At 33.8% G+C, this 26,798-nt stretch overlaps 2 protein-coding genes and 1 pseudogene across 3 annotated transcripts; 2 read left to right on the top strand and 1 right to left on the bottom strand.

Moving 5' to 3' along the window:
- The first annotated feature begins 4,598 nt into the window (after positions 1-4,598).
- LOC106362912 (myosin-6) lies at positions 4,599-14,346 on the top strand. Of its 2 annotated transcripts, XM_048767550.1 has the most exons (39): positions 4,600-4,891; positions 5,395-5,523; positions 5,616-5,759; positions 5,834-5,979; positions 6,067-6,223; positions 6,453-6,511; positions 6,617-6,776; positions 6,858-7,007; positions 7,071-7,207; positions 7,297-7,443; positions 7,567-7,668; positions 7,968-8,025; positions 8,124-8,225; positions 8,453-8,490; positions 8,601-8,727; positions 8,808-8,975; positions 9,053-9,184; positions 9,277-9,386; positions 9,461-9,521; positions 9,590-9,767; positions 9,850-10,055; positions 10,209-10,328; positions 10,439-10,537; positions 10,618-10,830; positions 10,902-11,041; positions 11,136-11,256; positions 11,330-11,374; positions 11,460-11,522; positions 11,612-11,782; positions 11,855-12,007; positions 12,416-12,616; positions 12,711-12,839; positions 12,922-12,992; positions 13,086-13,182; positions 13,267-13,323; positions 13,445-13,501; positions 13,590-13,670; positions 13,737-13,819; positions 13,963-14,346. In XM_048767550.1, exons 1-39 carry the CDS (start codon positions 4,889-4,891, stop codon positions 14,072-14,074), a joined length of 4,527 nt encoding a protein of 1,508 aa, XP_048623507.1. In that variant the 5' UTR covers positions 4,600-4,888; the 3' UTR covers positions 14,075-14,346. The 2 variants fall into 2 exon arrangements, with proteins under 2 accessions (XP_048623506.1, XP_048623507.1); XM_048767549.1 differs by having other exon boundaries at positions 4,599-4,891; positions 6,858-7,207.
- A 1,095-nt stretch (positions 14,347-15,441) lies between these two features.
- Positions 15,442-19,641, top strand: LOC106364342. The gene has a single exon (XM_048767551.1). The coding sequence runs from the start codon at positions 18,915-18,917 to the stop codon at positions 19,491-19,493; it is 579 nt and encodes a 192-aa protein (XP_048623508.1). The 5' UTR covers positions 15,442-18,914; the 3' UTR covers positions 19,494-19,641.
- A 1,562-nt stretch (positions 19,642-21,203) lies between these two features.
- On the bottom strand, positions 21,204-25,200 carry LOC106366644 (annotated as a pseudogene).
- Between the last annotated feature and the right edge of the window lie 1,598 nt (positions 25,201-26,798).

The raw sequence follows: 26,798 nt of genomic DNA, 5'->3' as shown, positions 1-26,798 counted from the left end.
CAACTCTAAACCCTAAACCCCAAAACATTAATTCTAAACCCTAAACTCTAAACCTTCAAATCTAAACCCTAAAACATCAACTCTAAACCTTATATTTTTCTAAAATTCGAACCCTAAACCCTAAAACCCTAAACCTTCAAATCAAAACCCTAAAACATCAACTCTAAACCCTAAACGTAAATCCTAAGCCTTCAAATCTAAACCTTAAAACATCAACTCTAGGGTTTTAGGGTTTAGGGTTTAGGATTTAGGGTTTAGAGTTTAGGGTTTAGAGTTGAGAGTTTAGAGTTTAGGGTTTAGAGTTGATGTTTTAGGGTTTAGGGTTAATTTTTTAGGGTTTAGGGTTTAGAGTTTACTTTTTAGGGTTTAGGGTTTAGTGTTGATAGTTTAGAGTTTAGTGTTGATGGCTTAGGGTTTAGAGTTGAAGTTTAGGGTTTAGTGTTGATGGCTTAGGGTGTAGAGTTGAAGTTTAGGGTTTAGGGTTTAGGGTTTAGAGTTGAAGTTTTAGGATTTAGAGTTGAAGGTTTAGGGTTTAGGGTTGAAGGTTTAGGGTTGATGTTTCGGGGTTTAGGGTTTAGAGTTGATGTTTCAGGGTTTAGAGTTTAGGGTTTAAGATTGATGGTTTAGGGTTTAGGGTTCGTATTTCAAAAAAAAATAGGGCTTTAGGATTGATGATTTAGGGTTTAGAGTTGAGTTTTAGGGTTTAGAGTTTGAATTTCGAAATAATATAATTTGAAAAAAAATTAAAAAAATTAATTTTTATTTTTTTAACTTTTTATTTATTTAAATATTTATTTATTATATATATAAAGAACAAAGACATAAAAGTTTTTTGGTTATTAATGAAAAATATATTTTTGAAAATGTCCGGTGGTAAAAATGAAAAGCGGTAGCATGAAAGTGGTGAACATGTAATTTCCCCAAGAAAAAACATATTTCGAAAGAGGTTCTCTATTTAATTATTTCATATTGTTATTTTATTGTACCTAACTCGAAAATATATTAGTAAGTAATAAAAAATAATTAAAGAGTAGAATGTTTTAAACAAATAATTATATATTAATAATGTCGGATAAAAAATATAAACAATAATATTATTGAGTTATACAATATATAACACTAAAATATAAATTATATATTTAAATATTTATGATAATATCAAATACATTTATAAAATGAAAAAATATCCGCACAGACGTGCGGATTAAAATCTAGTAGATATTATAATATTAATAACTTTATTCTTGATCAAAATACTAATATTAGCTTATAAATGAGTTTCCTTCCTCCACGAAAATCTTAATGTGTGGGGAGACTATAATAAGAAGAATTAATTAATTTAATCTATACCTCGTCAAACACATGTTAGTATCTCTACTAAACAATCTTGTATCTGTGTAAGTTGGTTGGAGTAAATAACAAGTTTGATCTGCGCCTTATATTTTAATTTTATAAATGCATACATAAACATTTTAAACATATGATTTAGATGTATATTGTGTAACTTTATAATTTAGGTTTTTTATTGTTTAGGTTTTTTATTCAGCATTATTAATATATAATAATTTGTTTTATACTTTTTACTTTGTTTTAGACACCACTGTAGAATGATTAAAAAACACACAATGAGCCATACTTGTAATGAATAACATAGAGATATCAGTAAGTGCTATAACATAAAATGTAAAAAAAAAAGACCACTCTCAATAAATTTGTAGTTAAAATAGATTTTTCATTAATATCTTTTGAATTATTATTTTTTCTGATATCCTATTTTGTAAATAACGCATGAACTAAAAGTTAGCTATGATTATTATATTTTGTATATAATCATTTTAGATAATATATTGTTGTGAGTTTCAAATTAATTAAATAATATATAGATGTAGATATAAGAGTTTAACATATGCTAAATATTTTTTTTGTATAAAATATACATACTTTATGAATTTTAACCATTTTAACGGTTATTTTATTTATTTAAATAAAAGCAATTATAGTTTATTTTATTTATTTAAATGAAAGCAATTTTAAAATAAAATAAGTACTTCATATAGTACTTCTATTTTATATAATATATTATAAATTTATAAAAATAACAGAGAATTTTTTTTGTTTGATAATAAATATTTAATTAATATTAATTTATAATCATATTATATTACTAATTACGAAATTAATTATTACATGATTTTTAAAAAATACTTAAAACTTTTAATAAGATTTGGGTAGATATTTTCTCAACAGATTTTGTTATAGTTAAAAATAAAATTTAAATATGTATTTTCTCAACAGATTTGTTAGACTAATAATAATCATTATGTCGGTAATTAATCAAATGTTCTACTAAGAGCATGATTATCGTTTGATACCCGATATGGGGTCCTTAATGTTTTTTATTTATTTTTTTGATTTTTTTTTTCTTTAAAAAAAAAATTGAACCAATCGCGGACCGCCACGTGGGGGTGGGATCCACAAACAGTAAAAAAACCAGCCCAAGACCGATCCTTCACTCGCGACTTTCGTGACCGTTTTTTAAAAAACACGTGGGGCCCACACATGAAAATCACACAGAATCGAGTTTTAGAAACCGCGATAATTATGGTCTAAGACTTTTAAATAGTAGTGGGGCCCACATGTGGGGCCCACACATGAAAATCACACCAAATTATGACCCAAAATTAATAGATTAGATGGTAATCGGGTACTATCAAGTAAAATTTAGATGCCACCATTTTATTTAATTTATAATCACAAATTTATGGTTCGCAATATGTTTATTATAGTTTTTGATTGAATATTTTTTTCCAACCGGAGTGATGGTGGATTAGAATCTAAAAAGGATGTATCAACCATAACATGCACTCTAAACAAGTCCTTCACAGTGTTTGGAAACGTCAGATTGGATCTGATTTAGAGTAGTGGTCCTCGTCGTACTTTTGTCATCGGTTAGATTTATTGAAAGTTACGATGGAAAACCCGCAAGGGTGGATACTTTGTCAAAAACCAAACCGATGAATTCATACAACGAACATCGTAAAGACACAAAACTCAAACAAAGAACCCTAGCTAGAACACCAAACAAATGAAACAATGGGATATGATAAAACGACTCGTCCAGATAGAGAGAAAACCGGAGCGAAACCAACCGTCAAAAGTCAGAAAACCAAAACAGCTCCATCCCAATAAAGCAACTCTTCAAAACCAATCAAAACAGCTCAGCCAAATACTTTATTTGTGTGCCATGTGAACAAATAAAGAGAAAAAGAAAGTATTTTGCACTAAGTAACGGACCAAGTAGTAGCAATTTCTTAGTGAAAATATAAATGTCAAAGTTGTCAATGAGCTAAGTTATTTATCGCATAATGTTATTGAATATATAGATTTGATGCAAGTATAGTTACAATACTTTATTTATGTTTTGTAGCCACTTATTTTAGTTAACAAACATTGCATATTATCAACTAGAAATTCACGCAAGAAAAAAACATATAAATTAAACTTCTATGAAATACAAATATGTAATCATATATACAAAAACTTCCATCAAACTCTCGTATCGTCATCTTTTTATTACGCCAAAACAAGTACGTAATAAATAAAAACAATAAAAACATATTCTTATATTTCATTAATTTCTATTAAGCACTAATATGTAAAGATATATATTTTTATGGGAGAATTTCAATTTTAGGTATCTCACAAAAATGATACTTAATTAATAGATACTTTAAATATTAAGATACACATCCAAATCTACTTAAATGGAAAATCTATTTATAATTATTCTAGTTATTTTGTTATTAAGTATAAAAACTGGAAAATTTTGCAATCAAAATGCTGTAAAACTAATGTTTAGAATAATTGTTAAATTTACTTAAATAATTATAGTATTTTTAACGCTGATTTATTATGATATTACAATTATGAGAATGATTACATAGAAGATTTGACAACCAACAAAACTACATGTCTTATGAGGATCTACGTCTAAATGCATCAAATGATCTCTGCATCACCTGAGCCGTCTTTGAAGATCCACGTCTGACCGGATTTATTTGCATCATGTTAAAGATCCATTGTAAGTTTTTTCTCTATAGTCTTCATAATTGTTTAATAAATCATTTTCTCCGAAAATTAAAACTTTGACCTGCTGGTATAAAAACATTAATGAATCCTTAGTCAAAAACCACGGAACTAAGTGGACATCCACAAATAATTATAGTATATAGGCTTCAGAAATTTTCTTTTTCTGAGAAACTAATATATTATCTTTGCAAAGAACCAACTCATGGATTAATAGACTGTTTTGTCAACGGTTAGGCAATTCACATGATTAACTAGCCTATGTATTTTTTGTTGAATTAAACTATTAGTTATGTTAAGAACTTGATCAATTTATTCTACGAAATGGATCAAAATCAGTTCTAGAGGATTATTAATTTCCAATGCAGAAATTTACCGTAACAAAAAAAAAAAAAAATGAATTTGTGAACCGACAAAATTGGGTTTGCGTGTCGGGAAGGCGAAAACCAAGCTCGGTTAATAGTGTTCTGAATGTTAAGTAATTAAATTCAGACCAAATCCCAGAGATTAGGAGGTGGCCGAGAGGAGGCAAAGCACGAAAAAGGAAAAAAAAAAACAATAAAACTCAAAAAATAGTCGAGGGGGGAAAGAAAAATAGAAAATATTCAGAAACCCGTTTAGATTTATTTGCACCTCCTCCTTCTTGATTTTTTTGCTCGTCTCTCTCCACCAAATCCGAGTGTCTCAAAGTTCTTCGCTCGAAGCTGTTCTTATTGTTTTTGTAGATTTCAGAACTTCACTGTTCGTTTGATTCATTCCAGATCCAGAATCTGTATCTGAAGTCTCTGATCTACGATACAAAATGGTGAGATCTCATTGTCTGTGTTATTAATTGCTTCATTTTGATCAAATCCCGTTTAATTTGAGGGGTAATTAAGGTTTTGCTAAAATTTTGGGTTAGTTTTGCGTTTTTAAGAGTTTTTCATTTCGGATCATGGCTTTGAGCTGACTTAAGAGTCGTCATCTGTAGATGAGAGTCTTCTATGAATCAATAGATTTGACTTCAATTACGACCAATCTGTCTTCATAAGCTCTATTTGTTCATTTCAACCATACTTTTGTTTTTTTGTTTTAAATTACATTTACGGTTTTGATCAGCCATTGGAAACTTAAAACAATCAAAATGTACTTGTTTAATCAATTCTGATGATCTGATCACAGTATCTGAGTTTGTGAGAGAGCTTAAGAAGTGGGTTTTACTTCATTTACCAGCTGAGAGGAGCTTGCTTTAGCTCTTTTAAGCTCTCACATCAGTCTTTTCACAGTTCTTAAGAACTAAGCCTTTGAGCAAACCCTTTGAATCTACAGGCTGGTAACTTCAGTCCTTCAGTTGGGTCGTGTGTGTGGGTGGAGGACCGTGACGAAGCATGGATCGATGGTGAAGTTGTAGAGGTTAATGGTGAAGATCTCAAAGTCCTATGCACTTCAGGGAAACACGTATATGCCTCCTGTTTCTCTTCTAAAATCAAAACCTTCTGATGGAAAAGCAGTTTTTCTTACCTTTTCTTTAATACCTTTGAAAAATTTAGGTTGTTACAAAAGCATCTGCTGTTTATCCGAAAGATACGGAAGCGCCAGCATCCGGAGTTGATGATATGACAAGACTTGCTTATTTACACGAACCTGGAGTTCTGCAGAATTTGCATTCAAGATATGATATTAATGAGATTTATGTGAGTTAATTCATATTGATTTTTTTTTTTTTAAATATATATATGTGGACTAAGACTTTCATTTTCTTATATAGACTTATACAGGAAGCATACTGATTGCTGTTAATCCGTTTAGAAGACTACCACATCTTTATAGTAGCCATATGATGGCGCAGTATAAAGGAGCTGCCTTAGGGGAGCTAAGTCCACATCCATTCGCCGTCGCAGATGCTGCATATAGGTAATATCCATACACACTGGTGATAATATATTTTTGTTGTTGCTGATCCTTTATACGTAATCTTGCCTGTTTCTCGATCTGATGCAGACAGATGATTAATGACGGAGTAAGTCAATCGATTCTGGTTAGTGGAGAAAGTGGGGCTGGTAAAACTGAAAGCACAAAGTTGCTGATGAGATATCTTGCTTACATGGGAGGGAGAGCTGCTTCTGAGGGAAGAAGTGTTGAACAAAAAGTGTTGGAGGTGAAAACTAAAGCATCCTATATATATGTTCAGTCAGATCCCCTGTTATTAGAAGAGTGAAAAATAAAACAACTAAAGAGTGTCAGATAACTGAAACTTCAGAAAATTAGTACTTATTAGTCACCCACATTAACGCAAACTTAATATATGAAAATGATGTTGGTCTTACTTTTTCTTTTTTTGCTTTGGTCTGTTCCTTACAAGCTTCTTGATTGTGTCTTTTATTCAGTCAAATCCTGTGTTAGAAGCATTCGGAAATGCAAAGACTGTCAGGAACAATAATTCCAGGTAACAACAATCTATATAGCATTCTTTCATCTACATTATTGAGGTTTTATTTATAATAATCTTTTGAATTTCGTTTATCAACTCGTTTATTTGTATACTTTGTAGTCGTTTTGGTAAGTTTGTGGAGATTCAGTTTGACGAAAAGGGAAGGATATCAGGAGCTGCCATAAGAACTTATTTGTTGGAAAGATCACGTGTGTGTCAGCTTTCTGATCCTGAAAGAAACTATCACTGTTTCTACATGCTTTGTGCTGCTCCTAAAGAAGTAAGTTTTTGTAATTCACTTAAAAGAGTAAGAAGTAACCAAGTTTTGGCTTATTCTGAAATGATCTTTTGCTACTATCAGGATGTGGAGAGATACAAGTTGGGTGAACCAAAGACATACCACTATCTAAATCAATCTAAATGTCTAGAGGTGGATAGTATAAATGATGCTGAGGAATACCATGCCACAAGACGTGCTATGGATGTCGTCGGGATCAGTACTGAAGAACAGGTAGTAATCGCATTGTCTCTTGTAGAAAAGATTCTATACTTTACTGATGATATCTCGTTTCAGGATGCGATTTTCAGCGTTGTAGCTGCCATTCTCCATCTCGGGAATGTCGAGTTTGCTAAAGGAGCAGAGATTGACTCATCGGTTCCTAAAGATGAAAAATCATTGTTTCATCTGAAAACTGCAGCTGAGCTTCTCAGGTAAATGCCTGTTTTCTTTTTTTTTTTTTTTTTGTGTTTCTGGAGTAATGAAGTAGGTTTTCTTATTCATATCGTCTTCCTTTTTCCAGCTGCGATGAAAAGGCACTTGAGGATTCACTATGCAAGCGTATCATGGTAACTCGTGATGAAACCATCACAAAAACTCTTGATCCAGAAGCTGCTACTCTTAGTAGAGATGCTTTGGCTAAAGTCATGTACTCACGGTTGTTTGACTGGTGGGTTTCTCTATTCTACCATGATGAATATATATTCATATCTGCTTCTCCTTATTTGGAGAAAGAAGCTTCAAAGGTGCTTTGCCATTATAGTTCTATACTAATCCTTTATGGTCTTTGCAGGCTTGTCGATAAGATTAATAGTTCCATTGGTCAAGATCCTCACTCGAAGTACTTGATTGGTGTTCTTGATATTTACGGATTCGAGAGTTTCAAGACAAACAGGTGCTTAAGTGGTATGCTTGTAATTTTCGTTACTGGTTAGATGGGTTTCCTAAATAAAGTGGATCTTTCTCTGATACTTAACCCACAATATATGGGTATGGTCAGTATCATATTCAAGCTAGTGCTTGTTTCTAACATGGACAGTTGGGATTTGATTCTTATCAAATAGTGAGCTTGTGAGGTTATCTGACTGTATATGTATACAAGATTAACTTAATTTCTTAACTTTTAAATAACCACTCGTGACTGTTTCTTTTAGTTCTTTGGCCTCATACTTACAGTCCCAAGCTTTATTGCAGTTTTGAGCAATTTTGCATCAATCTGACCAATGAAAAACTTCAGCAGCATTTTAATCAGGTATGGTCAGAAAAAGCTCTTTTACTTTTTGATTATTAGCCTTTTTCTATATTCTACTGTTCCCATGGTTCTGAGGTTTGTAACTTGTCTCCGTGCAGCATGTCTTTAAAATGGAGCAAGAGGAATATAAGAAGGAGGAGATCAACTGGAGCTATATAGAGTTCGTTGACAATCAAGATATCTTAGACCTAATAGAAAAGGTGTCTATGTGATGATTTATGTTTCTCTGTTGCCAGTTATCTTGCCACAGTAGACAGGAAGGCAATTAAATTAAACGAATTTTTTAAAAGTTGGTCTTGGCATTAAAAAAATCAGTCTAGACGCTGCCTAAGCAATAATCCTTTGTAAAGCGCCCAACTACCACTTAGAGATTTCTTGAACATTATTGGATCTCACTGTTTGCTCATTTTTTTTCTGTGTTCTTCAGAAACCTGGAGGTATTATTGCTCTGCTAGATGAAGCTTGGTGAGTATGAAACCCAAACTGTTGATTCTGAACCCTTTGCTATCAGTTCACTTCACAAACTTGGCTTTGTTTTTGAACAACATAGCTGAAGTGAGACTTTTGCCATGCAGCATGTTTCCAAGGTCAACACATGAAACTTTTGCACAGAAGCTATACCAGACATTCAAAAACCACAAGCGGTTTACCAAACCGAAATTAGCTCGTAGCGACTTCACAATTTGTCATTACGCTGGTGATGTGAGCAGCCGTTTCTTCATTGGTTCACATGATTGTTATGTGGTTATATGGTCTAACAAACGATTGGGTTATTGTTGCAGGTCACTTATCAGACAGAGCTTTTCCTGGACAAGAACAAAGATTACGTTATTGCTGAGCATCAGGCACTGTTAAATTCTTCCAGTTGTTCCTTTGTAGCAAGTTTGTTCCCACCAACGTCTGACGATTCCAATAAGTCTAAATTCTCATCTATTGGTACCCGTTTCAAGGTGAGAGTCGGATTTTTGGTTTTCCAATAAGTCAAAAAGTCTTGGTCAGTTGATTCCATTTTCTGCTTCCTTTTCAGCAACAATTGGTATCGTTGCTTGAGATTCTCAATACCACGGAGCCACACTATATTCGCTGTATCAAACCAAATAATCTTCTCAAGCCTGGAATCTTTGAGAACGAAAACATCTTACAGCAACTACGTTGTGGGGTGCGTACGACATTCTCTAGTTCAGTTTCTTGTGTGTGTTTTTTTTTTTAATTTCTAAAAGAAGTATATTGTTTTTGTGTTGATGACTTCAGGGAGTGATGGAGGCAATCAGGATCAGTTGTGCTGGCTATCCTACCAGGAAACATTTCGATGAGTTCTTGAACAGATTTGGCATTCTTGCTCCAGAAGTGTTGGTCAAGAAGTATGATTGTTGTTCCCCTTTCCTCTGCTGAGTGGTTATTTTCATTCATTGACATGTGGTTCCTTTTATAATAGCTCTGATGACCCTGCTGCTTGCAAGAAGCTTCTGGAGAAAGTTGGACTCGAAGGTTATCAGGTAACTTGCCTCATTGTAATGTGTGATGAGCTACAGTGATAGTGGAGGATTGACATTTGCTTCTGTAGATTGGCAAGACAAAGGTTTTTCTGAGGGCTGGACAAATGGCAGACTTGGATACCAGAAGGACTGAGGTCTTGGGAAGATCAGCAAGCATTATCCAGAGAAAAGTCCGGTCTTATCTTGCTAAAAAGAGTTTCATCCTTCTGCGTAATTCTGCTAAGCAGATTCAGTCAGTTTGCAGAGGTACTTTAAAAATGTTCTCGTCTTGTTTTTAATTTGGTTTCTGGACTAACTTGCAAACCTATGTGTCTTCTTGATTTTTCAGGGTATCTTGCTAGAAATGTATATGAAGGCATGCGCAGGGAAGCTGCTGCTTTAAAGATACAGAGAGACTTACGCATGTTTCTGGCTAGGAAGGATTACACAGAACTGTGTTCTGCTGCTGTTTCGGTCCAAGCTGGTATGCGTGGTATGGTTGCCCGTGACGAACTATGTTTCAGAAGGCAGACGAAAGCAGCAAGGATAATTCAGGTACACTTATTTCAAAACTGCATAAGTGTGGTACTATTAGAGTTTTAACTGCTCAGAGAACACCAGTGAACATAAAAAGATTAAGTCCTTTCATAGAGACCTTTGGATACATTTTCTTATTCTGATCGTGGTAATGATCATTTGTTATTATAGACTTGGTGCCGTGGATACTTGGCCCGGCTGCATTACAGAAAACTAAAGAAAGCAACTATCACTACACAATGTGCATGGAGATCTAAGATTGCTCGTGGGGAACTTCGGAAGCTTAAGATGGTGAGAGATGTGGTTTCTAGTTTTGTTCTATGGTCTCTTGTTTCAGAGGCTCATTTATGATGAAAATATTGCTTTTCATAAATTAATTCTATAATTCGTTTTACACATAGGCTGCTCGAGAAACTGGAGCTCTTCAAGAAGCCAAGAACAAGCTAGAGAAGCAAGTTGAAGAGCTGACCTGGAGATTGCAGTTAGAAAAACGGATAAGGGTGAAATTCTTGCATTTTAAAAAAAAAAAAAAAAAAATTTCTCCAAGAGTTTTGTTCATCTTCTTCTTCCAATGCTGCAGACTGACTTGGAAGAGGCCAAGAAACAAGAAAGTGCAAAAGCGCAGTCTTCTTTGGAGGAATTAGAACTTAGATGCAAAGAAACAGAGGCATTGCTTATCAAAGAGCGTGAAGCTGCAAAGAAAGTTACCGAGATCGCCCCCATTATTAAAGAGGTTCCTGTGGTTGATCAGGAATTAATGGAGAAGATCACAAATGAAAATGAAAAGCTGAAGGTTTGTGAGAGTTTCTGAATCTTTAGTTAAGTATGATGCAATATTCTGAATTGCTTGCTTGTTATATACAGGGGATGGTGAGTTCACTGGAAATGAAAATCGATGAGACAGAGAAAAAACTTCAAGAGACAACCAAGATTAGCGAGGATAGACTTAAGCAAGCATTGGATGTTGAAACCAAACTAGTGAAGTTGAAAACCGCAATGCAAAGGTACCTTTTGCAATAGACTAACCTTGTTAATAACTCTTGCTGTGATTGCTTACTTGTTTTGTTTCAAACTATGTCTTGACGTTTGTATCTGTAGGCTTGAAGAGAAAATCTTAGACATGGAAGCTGAGAAAAACATTATGCGTCAGCATCAGCAAACAATCTCAAGCACTCCTGTGAGGACTACTCTAGGACATCCTCCAACTGCACCTTTTAAGGTAGAAAGTACTCTTTGAGCTGCCTTTCTTACCAGCAAATCAGATGCTAACTTTTTCCTCATTATGTTTTTAGAATTTGGAAAATAGCAACCAAATAAACTTGGAAAGCGAGTTCAATGTATAAGTTTCCTCCAACCAGCTATTCTCATCATGTTATTTTGTTCACATTAGTTATTAATCTGAGAAGTCTACAATTTTTATAGGAAGCTGAGTTTACAACACCAGTTGCTGGCAACGCTGAGAAATCTGCTGCAGAACGTCAGATTGTATGTTTCCTGGTTACTCTCATTAGTAATTCTTCACACAGCTGTTAATGACTTAGTTCTAAGAACTTGATTTGTACTGGTCACTGTAGATGGATGCCGATGCTCTCATTGACTGTGTAAAAGACAACATCGGTTTCAGCAATGGGAAACCTGTGGCTGCGTTTACGATATACAAGTGTCTTCTTCACTGGAAGTGTTTCGAATCTGAGAAGACCAATGTGTTTGATCGTCTGATTCAGATGATTGGTTCTGCCATTGAGGTAATTGGGAGTGGCAGTTCCTGACATTATGTCAATGTAGGATTGTTTTAACTGTTGTGCTGATATTTTCAGAATGAAGATGACAATAGTCACTTGGCGTATTGGTTGACAAGCACATCTGCGCTATTATTTTTGCTTCAAAAAAGTCTTAAAACCGGTGGCAGTGGAGCAGCACAAAGCATGAAGCCACCTACTGCAACTTCTTTGTTTGGAAGGATGGCCATGGTTAGTTGTATTACAGTTTTCCTTTAGATAAATATAACTTTTCCGTTACTGTCTTAACTAATGTTTAAGAAATAGCTAAGCCGTAACTAGGAACTTTGTAGAGGATTAGCAATTAGTTGGATTATTTGGGTCTAAACGAGGTTTAGTGATTAACAAATTATCGATTTATTATATGTATATATTACATTTATATAAGATATTTTAGGTTGGATTTAGTTATAAAATTAATTTGATGAATTATCAAAATTAGATAAACAAAAGAAATTATACAAAACTGTGAATTTGTACCAACATTATTGCTTAATTTAAATGACTAAACCGATTTATAACAGTTTAAACTGATTTGAGTCATATAAATTGGATTTAGAGCCATGGTCTTAACTATCCTATGTCTGTCTTGTTCACTAGAGCTTCCGCTCATCACCAGCTTCAGGCAACCTAGCAGCAGCAGCTGAAGCCGCTGCTAACGCAGTGATCCGTCCGGTGGAGGCGAAGTACCCGGCTCTGCTTTTCAAGCAACAGCTTGCAGCCTATGTTGAGAAAATGTTTGGGATGGTTAGAGATAACTTGAAGAAAGAGTTATCTACTTTACTTTCTCTATGCATTCAGGTTTCTTGCAGGCTCTCTTTGTATACTAGTGGTGTGATGATTATGTTCTTTGCACTTTGACCATAGTCTTTGTTTGTCCAAATGAAAACATCAGGCGCCGAGAACATCTAAAGGAGGGATGCTAAGATCTGGTAGGTCCTTTGGAAAAGATTCTCCTGCAACTCACTGGCAAAGCATTATCGATGGTCTCAATTCACTTCTTGTCACACTGAAAGAGAATCATGTAAGGAAAAAAAATGAGAGTTTTGATTGGCTTTTTACTATCTGTGTCACTCAGTTCTCATATGCTAATATTAAATGTCCAGGTTCCTTTAGTACTCATCCAGAAGATATACTCTCAAACATTCTCTTTCATCAACGTACAACTTTTCAACAGGTAAGTTTAAATCTTGTTCAACGAATATGTAACTGTGTGCTTTGGTCTAACTCATCATCACACGGTTTCTCGGATTTGTTTGGTTTCTTACAGCCTTCTTCTACGAAAAGAGTGCTGTACATTTAGCAATGGAGAGTTTGTCAAAGCCGGACTTGCTGAGCTAGAGCTATGGTGTTGCCAAGCCAAAGAAGTAAACATTCTTGAGTCATGATTTTTGTTACAAAATAATTTAATATTGTTCTAGATCAATGATTTTATTGTCTGTGATTTGCAGTATGCTGGACCTTCTTGGGAAGAATTGAAACAAATCAGACAAGCTGTCGGGTTCCTGGTATGTTATACTTCCTACCAACTTATGTCGGTTCATATAGAATAATGTAGGTTTTTTTTCTTGATAATCATTGGTTCGTTTAAACTGCAATAACATTAAGTTGTTCTTTTTGCGCCTGTAGGTTATACACCAAAAGTACAGAATCTCATACGATGATATAGCACACGATCTTTGCCCGGTAAGACTTGGTTTACAGTTTCTAGAAGCACACTTGATGGTCATTCTTGTTATTGCCTAACATTATCTTTTTTGTTAAATTGTTACAGGGACTCAGTGTCCAGCAGCTTTACCGTATTTGCACATTATACTGGGACGATAGCTATAACACCAGAAGCGTCTCACAAGAAGTAAAAACATTTTCACTTCCATTTATTCAACTTGAAACCTTTGTAGATGCTGAACAAAATTTTCAGGTTATATCGAGCATGCGGGCACTCATGACAGAGGAATCCAATGATGCAGACAGTGATTCCTTCTTGTTGGATGATGATTCCAGGTAAAATTCTACTTTGGTACACAAATAAAGCATAAATACATCACTTACGTCAAATTAAACTTTTTGAAGTTAAAAGAGATACATACAATACAGCTGACTGTTTTTTCGATAACTCTTCGGTATATATTTTTTTTTGTTTGCAGTATTCCTTTCTCAATCGATGATATTTCAAGTTCGATGCAAGAGAAGGACTTTGTAGGAATCAAACCAGCAGAAGAGCTTCTTGAAAATCCTGCTTTTGTATTCTTGCACTAAGAAGTTCCTGAAAGTTGAGAAGCTCAGATTCTTAAAGCTCTCTTCCTCTTTGTTTTTTACTCTTGGGGTGGAGAGGAGGGGGTCTTCCTCAAGAGGAAAGATGATGAGTAAAAGTGTAAAGTTGTGGGGCTGTTTTGAAAGTATTACCAGTGTAATTCTCAACTATTCATTCATTATTATTTTTGACCTCAGATATTTTTGTTTTTTATTTTTTCTCATTTTATATGTTTTCAGACAGACGACTATATTGCAAAGTTTAAAATTCCTTGGTTGTTCTGCTGTACAAAAGTTTAAAGAACTGTATATGATCTATTAGACAAGAGCTTTTTATTGTTAAAGAGTTTTGCCTTCCAAAAACTTTTGATCCCTTTATCTTTTAAAGAGTTTTGCATTTCTACAACCTTTTATCCTTTTATTTTTTAAAACAGCGAACAATACACTTTCAAATATAAAGAATCATTATTAGACCTTTTAAACACTATTCACTTTTCACTTTAGTCCTTATAATTATATATGTCTCATAATTGCATGATAACTATATATCATATTTTAGTATTTATCATTATAGTTTCTTAAAATTCTTTCAATTAAAAATATATTATTAACATTTTTATACTCTTTATAGTTATATTTGATTACATATTATTATATCTTTTAAAAATATTTTATTTTAATATCTATCAAATAGTATGTTTTATTGATTTTGAAAGTTTAATGATTATATTTAATTATTATACTATTAAGGACTAAAATGTAATATATTAAAAATTTAAAGAAAATATATAAAGAGTCACAGTTGGGAACCACTCATTTATCCCTTTATTTTAGGTGGATCCCTCTATATTATTGTACTATAAAAGTGATTTTATTGTACTATTATTTACTTTTAATCCAGTTTGAATATAAGAAAAAAAAACATATTTAAAATACAAAAAAAAAACGAAAAATACACGAAAGGGTATCGTCATTCACACGTGAATGTGCATAAACTCTAAACTATCAAAATCATAACTGTAAATTAGTCCATCAAGATTTACCACTGGCAATTCTAGAAAGGAAAACACTATTAAGAGAAAGCAAAGTTGATTGTAAAAAGTCTGCATAACATGAGTTTCTATCACATTTTCTCTACAATAATCTCTCGTCTAGTACACATTTCAATCATTCCCTAGTAACCATACATCTCCCAAAAGCTGCCAACAGTTCGTAATATCGTTTTCAACTTTGTGTCGGCCTTTGACCATCTTCCAAATTGGAGTATCCTCAAAGTACGTAACCATCAAATCTTGAACGGCTGATTAAGCTATCCCGTAGTATTGGTTTATATGTTTATATTCTCAAAGTACGTACCATAACGTAATGTTGGTTTATATGTTTACATAATAATTTAATGTTTGCATAATTACGTGTATAAGAAATGAATATCAGTCATCATCCAATTCAAAGATATCATATCATCATTGCTACGTCCTGTTTAATGGAAAATGATGAAAGGGACTTTGGATTGAATTACCTCCGACAAAAACGCTTGTGATGTTTCTTCCACTAATCACATTTTTATCCCACTGAAATCTCCTTGCTATCACCTTCAATTAAGCACAATTTCTCTTAATCCATACTAATGGGGGAAGCCTCATTTCTTGCCTATATAGAAGGCCCTCGCTCCAGATCGAGTAATGATTAAGAAATTTCTCCTCTTAAATAAGGATTAACCTCGGTGATTATGCATTGAAATCACTAAAGAACTAGAACACGCTATCCAGAGCTTAGATCCTATGGGAAAAAAGGAAACAAAGCAGAAGACCAACTTAACACAATTTTTCATTGTAGGTCTTTTCTAGCTTTTTTGTCTTTATCTCTTCTAGCCAAAGTCTGATAGCTTTTAAATTCCAGCGTTGTGCTTTTTGTTTGTATTTTTTTTGTGCGAGGTTGCTCTAAGGTCAGATCTTAAAAATCTACCGTATGTCATGATAATGTTTTCTTTCCAAATTTAGCTCTAGTTTTGGCAGATCCAGAAGTGAAGATGTTTCGTTGGTGATTTTTGGCTGCATCTGCGATAATTTGATGTTTTTTTTTTATCATAAATCTATTAGAGGTCTTTTGATTGGAAGATATTGTGTTTGAACACGAAGTCATAACTCGATCTTTTGGTAGGCAACAGTGGATGCTGCAACAATGGTTCTCGGGTGTCAAGTGGGAGTCTTTAGAGAAAAAATAATTAAATAATCAGTAGAGCCTATCAAGTTAATTAAATAATCAGTAGATCCTATCAAGTTAAGGATTCAATCTTTAAAATTTTTAAATAAAAATTCTTTTTTTTTAGTGAATCCTTGCACTATTTGCGGGTCCCCACGACTACATGGCGGTCCGTGAATCTTTTTTTTTTTTTTTTTTTTTAAATCTAAAATATCCAGAATTAATCTAAAATGACCTTGTCGGTAAGGACTCCAATGAGTCTCACCGTTGCTGCGCATGCTCTTATATTCACCGAATCTTTATTATTTTAAGTTTTCCGTCAAGTTTTTTTTTGGGCTTTGGTGTTCAAGTTTTTATCTCTAGTAATCCGTTTAAAGATTTAGGTTGTTATGGTTTCTGTTTAGCTTTCATATTATTTTTTGTGGCTTCCTAAATTAACTTAAACTTTAATAAGGTTGTTATGATATTGTTAACGTGTCAGTTGTCACTAAAGATTATCTATGCTATTTCCATTGTGGGAAAACCCATTATTTTTTTTTCTTTTTATTTCATCTTTTTTAATAATGTAATGGTTTTAAACCAATAATAATAAAATAAAGTGTTAGAGAAAAAGCTGAAGACCAACTCCAATTATAAAAATTATGTTGGAGGTTTCTGTTTAGCTTTCATATTAATTTTTGTGGCTTCCTAAATTAACTTAAACTTTAATAAGGTTGTTATGATATTGTTAACGTGTCAGTTGTCACTAAAGATTATCTATGCTATTTCCATTGTGGGAAAACCCATTATTTTTTTTCTTTTTTTTTTCATCTTTTTTAATAATGTAATGGTTTTAAACCAATATTAATAAAATAAAGTGTTAGAGAAAAAGCTGAAGACCAACTCCAATTATAAAAATTATGTTGGAGGTTTTTGAAGCAATTAGCTCAAATCCTATGACAATACCCCAGTCTATTTTAAAAGTTTGTAATTGTGCCCCCGGTTAACAGTATTCCTAGATCTGCCACTGTAAGGAACGATCTATCAGAAAGAAAAAAACAAATAGAAAACAAAAAGAACAAGAAAACTTCAATTCCTTATGAAAGATTTGGATAGGGTAAGAGGAAAGTAAAGGAAGAAAAATCTATTTTAAGAAGAGAAGAGAGAGATAACTTTTCCCCATTGTTTAGATCTAGATGGGCAACTTTGATTTATGTATGGATTGTGGTGAAAAAAGTTGTTTAGATCTAGAAGAAATCGATTAAGATGTCGCCAGGTGCTAAGCAGGGAAGGATGCACATGGCAACCGACACTTCACCCGCAAAGATGAGCAAAAAGTGGGTTTATTTGGGGGTTTGGCCTTTTAGCCTCACCAAAACCAAAATACAAATTACAAGTATTTTTATTATTTATTTTCCTTTTTGTTGATTGACGGATTGTATACGTTAATTACATAAGTCGTTTTCATCTCTATGTTTAATGAAATATTGGAACTTATAGCATGCAAGGTTAAAAGAGGACTTAATGGATTAGGAACTTATAAGATTTTGCAGGTTCTTAGATTTGGTGAAATTTAGGTGAATTTTCAGGATATTTAAGTGATTTCAGTGAGATTTTTTTTTTTTAAATCTACTGATGATTCGGCAAAATTTTTGCCAGTAAATTTCAGAATATTATGAGTGATTTAATAATGAAAAATGAAATGAAATGATTTAAATCTAAAGAAAATGTATTCTATATATTTCTTATTCAAATAAAATGTAAATAGATTTAAAATTTGAGTAGATTTGAAAAATTTAGGAATACTTGAATTTTAAGAAAATGTATTCGTTTTATATTTATTATTCAGATAAAATGTAAACAGATATAATATTTTCGTTAAATTTTTGTTATCTATAGAAATGTAAATATGGTATTGAGTTTTTTATGAGTTTTAATTTCCAATGTACGTTAAGGGTTGAGACTATAAAAACTAAAAGTTTTATTTAAAAGAAAACTTCAAATACCATTATAAAAGTTGGTCTTTCAATTTATTTATTTATAAACCTTTCAGTCTTTTCAAATCATATTTGATAAATTTCCAATAAGGTGATATTTTAATAAATTGTACAAATGATTAGTTAAAAATGAATTCAAGATAATTTTTTATACATGCTAAATCTAATAAGAGAAAATTTGAAGAAAAAATATATTAAATACATTCAGATCCTCCATACAATAACCATTTAAGTGATTTATGGAAGAAAAATAATTGTTGGAAAAACATTTGGGGAAGAATTTTTTTTTTTTTTTAATAAATTACATTTATGTATGTTAGTTAGTAAAAGAAATAAAATAAAACACTAAAATTTACATTTTTTGGGAAGTTTAATTAATCTATGGATTCAGTTTCTCGCCAATCGGGTAGATTAGCTAGGGATCGAGCTGTTTCTTCTCAAATCTCGATGCAAAGAAAAAAAAGCTTTCTAGTTAACGTAGCTCAATCGTCTCTTTAATCTCCTATTTATATGCGTTTCATTATTTGAAGAAGCACGTTTAAATACTCCTGATCGTAAGCTGTTTTTTACATCAACCCATATATATTCATTTTTAGTCTAGGGTTTTTGTTTTTGAAAAGTATCTGGATCAAAATAAATTTCTTCTCTTTTTGGTTGTTTGTGTCTTGATGGTTATAATGGTTGAACTCTTATTTCTTCTTTCTTTTTTGGTAGAACTACAAAGTTATTGCTTTCATATGTATCTTGAGAACAAAATAGTGAAAAATGGGGTGAATTTTATTTCATTACTCTTTAAGAAACCAGTTTCATGGTTGTGTTTCACCTCCCCACCACTACTTCACATCTTAGGGCTTAGTTTATCGCAAATCCTCCTGACCTCGGCTTCTTTGTTCTTCTGCTCTCTTTTCTTGCCTCTCACAAAGCAACAACCAAACCCTCAAAAAGAGGTTCAAGATCAAGATCTTGGTCAACAAGACTCTTTAGGAGACATCATCGAAATATCTAGGACCGGTGATGAGATTTTCACAAATAAAGACGAAGACGATGGAACAATCCCTGATGAGGAAAGCTTCATAGAGCTCTCTTTACCAAGCGGCCACTACGTTGGCCAACACTTCAGTACGATGGCTGGACATCAAGATTTCGGACTTATCCAACTATTAGCCGAGTTTGAAGACGATAATCTGATCGAAATCGATATTTCCGTCGGATCCATTAAGTGTTACACGTTCCAGATCAAAGCCTGATTCATCTTCATATATTTTCTACAACTTGGATGTAAAGTAATTGCGGTATTTTTGCACGTCAGAAGTGCTCTGTGTTTTTGTTGTTCTAGATCTCTCCAGTCTTGTGGGGTTTTGCTATTGATATATATTAGCTACAACATTATTCCGATTTGTATGTCCTTTTTTTATCGACAAGTTTTCAGACTATCACTAAAATTATAGTGATACAACTAAAATTGACAACATTAATCGTTATCATACAATGTGTTTTTAATCTAACCGATTTCAATAAATATAATATTTTTACCTACATTTTCAAACATAGAATAAAAATTTTAAATTAGTCTAAACCATGCTGAATCCTTATATTTCAAGTATCCAATGCCAGCCCTTGGGGCAAGCTAGTGAAGCGCATGCTGACGGCTGTTTGTGTTATATAAATATTTCTGCTACAGAATTTAAAATTTCACTTTAGTGTAGTTGTAGAGTGGTTTTAGGAAATACTATTTATATGCCACTAGAGTTCGAGTCTACACTAGATCATTTCATTTTTTGGTGCTTTTCCATAAAAGTGGCTATTTTACTTTTGCTTAAAGTCTTTAAAATCTCAAGGCCGACTCTGTACGTATCTAATCTTAATCAATATATATAACTAGCTACACTATTCCATTAAAAGTGGCCAGTTTTTTTACTTTTCCATTAAAGCATTTTTTCACATTCATTTGTTCGACTTGAAACCTTTGTAGATGTTGAACAAAATTTTGAGGTTTTATCAAGCATGCGGCTACTCATGACAGAGGAATCCAATGATGTAGACAGTGATTCCTTCTAAGATGATTAATCCAGGTAAAACTCTATTTTGATACACAAATAAAGCATAGACTTTTAAGAAGTTTCAAGGTATTAGGATTAAACTTTATGAAGTTTAAGAGATACAATAACAGCTAACTGTGTTTCGATAATTCTGGTATTTTTGTTTGTTTGTATGTAGAATCATATACGAACACAAACAATCTTTCAAGGAAGCAGGGATCAAAAACTGAGTTCCCTGAATTTGAAAAAAGAAAGCCAAGTGTCAAAATACTTACAAGGATGTTGATCCCTGATGCCGAGATCTAAAACATCAACCCTCTTTGTCATATTTGCATAAGGAAACCCATTGATCAATATCACCTCCATTTACTAATCTGTATGCAAACGATAGACAAGTCTTTAATCAAGCATTCGAGATATATGGACAAAATTAAAGTATCCAAAAATATAATCATACAACAAAATTAACATTTGAATTAAGAAAATCTATCAGACCAACGGAGAAAAAAATAATTAAGAAAATCTAAAGACTTCAAGAGAACTCTGTCTACAATTTTGCCATTTTAGCTCTCACCAGTCTCTGAGTCATATCCACATATATAGCACAAGAACAAGAACAAAGAGATGAAAGGCTTGCCTCAGCGTTAGAACCACCGCCTCCTCTGTTTTTTCCTGTTGTGTTCTTCAGAATCTGCTTGTACCCAAAAAAAACCAAAACTTTTTACAATACATTAAAAGAACATTATTAACATACTAATACAAAAAAAACTTTGCAGTCTCATCTTCTCCACCACTTGAACAGCAAAACCACAGACATAACAAGAACCAGGCCTCCATATAGATCACAGTGAATGAGCTATTCCAAGAAACTACATACATGTGTGAAATAATCTAAAGCTTATCTTTGCTCCTAGTCCTTTAAGTTACTAATTTATTCGATGAACTTTTCATATTTTTCCAGCAATGTGATATCTCTTAACAAATGTTCAATCATTGACATTGCAGACTAAAATCAATGGTGAGATAGATAAATCGTACATTGTCTAAGCATCTGGTTCTCGTTCTGCAAAGTAGAGAGTCTTTATACAAATTATTTTCTAAATCCGCCCCTGCTCTCAAGCAATCATCGTATTCAACATGAGGGGACTTCCAAGTGTTGGACTAGCCCACATTCTCCAATCTTCCGAGCATCATCGCTTTTCAGCTTGAACTCAAAGAGAAGCTCGCTGGAAGTAACCTCTGCTCTGAATTGGAATATGTACATATGCTCTGCTAAAGGCTGAGTTAGCGTATGGCTGCTATTTTTATACATAACCTCCACTTGCGTCACCTTTATTAACCAGCAAGAGGCAAGCTTTAAACCTCATGGATTTTGGAAGAGACTTTTCATTCAACTTGATTGTCAATGGACCGCCACTTGTAGCTCGGTGAGTGAAGTATGCAGGCACTTGTTCACCTGGTAAGACTGCATACTCACTGTTCTGGATGATGAGGTCTCTAGCGTTTTGATTCAGTTGTCAAAGTTGAGCCAAACATGTGGATTGTTAAAGGAGCACTCTAGTATCTCCAAGGACTCGCAGTCTCTTGCATCCATGAAATAGATGGACTCCGAAACCGGTGGGAGTGATACCAACTTTCGGCATCCCTTGGGCACGAACAAGCACAGCCATGTGATTCTTTCAAGAGCATGAGGGCATTCCTTGAGGTTTTAAAAGTATGACATCTGCAACTGATCAAGACGAGGCCATGAAACGATCGAGGGAGGCACTTGTTCTACTGCAGTTCCTCTGAGGTCGAGAGCTCTAATGTTTGTGGAGATCTGAGGAAAACTTTTCAACATGGAGCAATCACGGAGATTAAGTACATCCAAAGATTCCAGGTTGATGTTGGTGAGAAGAACCTCTGCAACTTTTGAAGGTTTACAATAAAAAGAGGAAGTTTCACCAGATTTGAGCAACCACTAAGGTCGAAGTCTTCTAGATTAGTGGCATTCCCAATGAAGGAAGGGAGTTACAACAATTGTGGTAGACTACTTATGTCCAATGTTCGGAGATTGACGGCATTTTCGATGCTTGATAATCCACCGAGCTCAAGACTTGCGCATCCAGAAAGATCAAGTTTCTCCAAAGATTCGAAGTTCATGCTGCTGGGAAGAACCTCTCTAGCTTACTGCATCCTTTTAATATCAGTTTCTGCAACTTCTTAAGGTTTCCAAGAGAGAGAGAGGAAGTTCCACCAGATCTAAGCAGTTACTAAGATCCAACTTCTCCAATTTTTGGAGATTAACAGCATTCCCAATAAAGGAGAGAAACTCCACAAGACTTGAGCATCCACCCATATATAGTTTCTCTAGACTAGTGGCATTTCCAGCCAAGGAAGGGAGTTTGATTAGACTCGAGCAATTACAAAGATTCAGTACTTCAAGATTATTGGTGTACCCAATAGGGGGCGGGAGCTTCATCAGGCTGGAACAAGCATTCAGATTTAATTTCTCAAGGCTGGTGGCGGTTGAAAGATCAGGAAGCTCCTTCAAGTTTACAGAAAAACTCAAATTCATCCACTTCAAACTTCGAAGCGGCTGTACACACAAATAACAAGAAGATGGTTGTATTATACACTTTCAAAAATAAAACACAAACGGGTGTGGCAAGATCAGTTTTTTATAGCTGAAAATGTACAAATTATATATTTGAAAGAAAGATAAATCAAAATAACTTACTATAATTCCGTCCCACAACTTCTCAAGCTTGCTGAAATCCATGACTAGTTCGACAAGGAACACCGAGTTTACAATACAAGGAAAACATGTCATTGGAAAATGACTCCAGTGTAGTAATCGAAGTTTATGAGATAGATTGTTCAGACCTCGAGTTAATTGCAATGTATCACTATAACCATAGACTTTTAAAAATTGGAGATTTGACATTCCTTCAAAGGCTTTCTCACCTATATCTAATTCGTCCTCTATTTTGTAGTAGTCGAACTTCATGCCTATGACATTTTTACTACCCTGAAAGAAATGACCAAACAAGAACTTAGAGTTTGTTAATTAATGGGTAAACTAAATTTGCAGGGAGTAACGCAATGAAAGACACTTACTGTTGCATCACCAGTCAGTACTTCACAAATTTCTCTATCGTCGTGAAGAAACTGGCGCTGTCCAGGCTCATGAGTAGATTGCTTACAAACAATTTCTAGACCTAGTTTTTGTAGCAAACTATGCATTTTTATATATCCCGACTCAATAGATATGAGAGATTTCTCAGCTAAAACGTTAAGTCTTTGCCTCACTTCCAAGAACTTCTTTGCAAGATGCTCTTCCACTTTGTGAATCTTTTCAGAGCTGAAGAAACATGCTATATGAATAAACAAGTATTTATCTTCATCATCTAAAGCATCATAACTGAATTTCAAAATGCTTCGAATATCAGAGTCGAGGCTAGTGTTTAATCTTGGTAGAGAATTTATCCACTCTTGCTTCAACATTCCCCGAAAGTAGGAACCCATAACCCTTAGCCCCAAAGGGAGGCCACCAGCAAGTTTTGTAACTTCCCGAGCAAGCTCCTCAAAACCATCTTTAGGGAACTTTTGACCAAAAGAATACGTACAAAAGATTGGAGAGCCTCATCATTTGTTGGAAAGTCCACCTTGTAAATATGGTTAATCCTATGTGCTCTAAAAAGTTTATGATCTTGTGTTGTGATGATAATCCGACTCCCGGGACCAAACCACCAAGTCTCTTTCGCCATCACATCTAGTTGTACTAACCGGTCCACGCCATCAAGAACAACAAGAACTTTCTTGTCCTTCAACCTATTTGAGGCAACTCCCAAATGAGAGACTACCATATCCTTTTGGTTGGTTATTTTAGATATAAACTGTTGTTGTAGTTGCAACTTTGTGCTGTAGTCATCGAAACACAGTCTTGAATAGTTAACTTTGATATCATCCATGAAGACACTCAGTTGAAAGAGTTGGTTGAATGCAACTCTAGCGATTGTGGTCTTCCCAATCCCAGGAGGACCCCAAATCCCAATCATCCTCACCTCATCTGAGCCGAGGCATAACAATGGTTCCATTTTTTCCAAATGAGCTCCCATCCCAACTAACCCGTAGAAATCACTCAATCATGTGAAACTATTCAGCATGTTCGATATATCAGTGGCGATTTTCTTGATCATGGCCGCTTCATTTTCCCTATCAATGGGAGAGCTTAGTTCATCTATTAAATATGAATTTATGGGACGTGTATTTTTATAGAGAAAGTGGGAATAAAAAGAACTAACCAGTTGCTTGAGTGATAGCCAGCGATTGTGGCCACTTTCGCCAAAGCTTCTCTCCATCTCCCAATGTTTTCCTTTTTTTTACCAGCACAAGTTTTTCTAAAGGCTCTCCCAAAATCTCCAGCTAGCTTTTTCGCATTGTAGAAAATAGCCATAACAGTTTGACCCAATTCTTCTCTGCACTTCATAATCTCCACAAGTTCATCAAGACACCATTTTGAGGAGGCATAGTTCCTAGAGATCAAAATAATTGCAATCTTAGATCCTCTAATGGCCCTGACGAGCTCAGGACAGATAGATTCTCCTCTTTTGATTTCGTTGTCAACGAATGGAGTGATTCCTTTTCTTTGGAACTCCATCTGAATGTACTGAGAAAGTCTTTGCGGACATCTTCCCTTCGGAAGCTAGGAAAAACATCATGCATCCAGATGCGAGAAGAAGGTGGAAGAACTGTTGAAGGAGACAAAGAAGATGAAGGTGACGAAGAAGAAGAATTCTTTTCGTCTTTGTTATCAAGATGGAACCGAAGTTTTCTCAGAACGGTAAAGAACCCTATTGCAGCAGCAATAGTGGTAATAAAAAAAAAGGAAAAGGAAATTCTTAAATTCTTAGAGTAGCAAATTCTTAAAGAATATAGTAAAAGGAAAGAATGTAAGAATTTGCTACTTTATAACCGACTGATATAATTTGAAAGCTAGCAAACCGTCAAACCATTTTTTTTTTAAATAATTGTTGATTCATTTATGTTAAATATTTATATAAATTTACATATTTATACTATTAAAGCATAATCGCTAATAGAATTGTGTGTCCTTGATTTTCAGAGTTATTTATAAAAAAATGCCACTGCCTTTTCTAAACTTTTTTTATAATAATTTGCCTTCCACATTTGTAACCAATCATAAGTCACTCTTTTTTCTTCTCATTTATAGTCAAACAATATTTAATAACTTTCTAACTTCTCAATATTTTTTATAAAATATATTCACCAGCCATAATTCAATTGATCATAAATCACACATTTTGGAAACCAATCTATAATATTAAAGCAAAATCTCTAATAGGATTCTGTCATTGATTTTCAGAGTTATTTTCAAGAAAATGCCACTGTTTTTCCTTAAAAAAATTTATAATAAATTTGCATACCATATGGGGGACATTGTCGGAAAAATTAGTAATTGTCGTCATGAAATCGCTAAATGGCGAAAAAGTAATCCACCATACGGGAAGAAAAAAATAAGTGATCTTCAAAAAGCTCTTGAGGAGGTGCAGACAGATAATAATAGAACACATGAAGAAATTGTAGAGGTATCCTGGAAACTACAAGACGCCTACAAGGATGAAGAGGATTATTGGCATCAGAAGAGTCGAAACATGTGGTATACAGGAGGAGATCTTAATAAAAAAATTTATCATGCTTTGACAAAACAACAAAGAGTTCGGAACAGGATTGTAAGGTTACATGATGAAGCTGGCAATTGGATAACAGAAGATAAGGGAGTAGAAAAAGTGGCGGTCGATTATTTCGATGAATTATTTACTACTACTTCTCCATCGGAGTTTGACAGCTTTCTGACAGAAATAACACCGGGTATTACGCTGCAGATGAATCAACGGCTGCTGAGGATTGAAACAGAAGACGAGGTTCAGCAAGCTTTATTTATGATGCATCCAGAGAAGGCTCCAGACCCGGATGGAATGACAGCTCTTTTCTTTCAACATCCAGGCTAGTTGTATTTTCGTATTTGATTTCAAATAGCTTTTTATTCGTATGTTTTGCAAATTAGAAAAGTCATCTCAGATTATCATAACCCCTTTGATTAAAGAAAATATATTTGCATAAATAAGCAATGAATGATGATGATGATGATATATGTTTTCTATGGGAGGTTAATGTTATCAACAAAAATATACATTCATCGAGAGAACGAAAGATGATGCATAAGCCATCACAAGTCGAAAAAGAATACATAAGCATTCATGTTTGATGTTTAGACTATAACAATAATAGTACAACTTATGCAACTGGTTTGACTATAGTAATAATATTATTAATATTTTATTGTGGAATTACTTAATGTGTGTTATTTTAACAATAGGTGATGGAATCCCTAGGCGATAGACTTCTCAGCCCCTACATCTATTTTCTTTATATGGATATAAAAATAAGATATGAAATAAAGCAATTGTAAGCACATATACAATAAGAACATGGTGAAATTTACATACT

This window comes from Brassica napus, chromosome C9 (assembly GCF_020379485.1).
Source record: "Brassica napus cultivar Da-Ae chromosome C9, Da-Ae, whole genome shotgun sequence".
NCBI lineage: Eukaryota > Viridiplantae > Streptophyta > Magnoliopsida > Brassicales > Brassicaceae > Brassica > Brassica napus.
This window is presented reverse-complemented; position numbering and strand designations above follow the sequence as displayed.

Excerpts from the sequence above, each read along its gene's own strand:
- LOC106362912 (XM_048767549.1), top strand. Across the intron at positions 10,538-10,617 it reads AGTTAGAAAAACGGATAAGG|ACTGACTTGGAAGAGGCCAA; the intron begins GTGAAATTCTTG and ends CCAATGCTGCAG. Across the intron at positions 13,820-13,962 it reads TTGTTGGATGATGATTCCAG|TATTCCTTTCTCAATCGATG; the intron begins GTAAAATTCTAC and ends TTTTGTTTGCAG.
- LOC106364342 (XM_048767551.1), top strand. The coding sequence starts at position 18,915 with ATGGTTATAATGGTTGAACTCTTATTTCTTCTTTCTTTTTTGGTAGAA.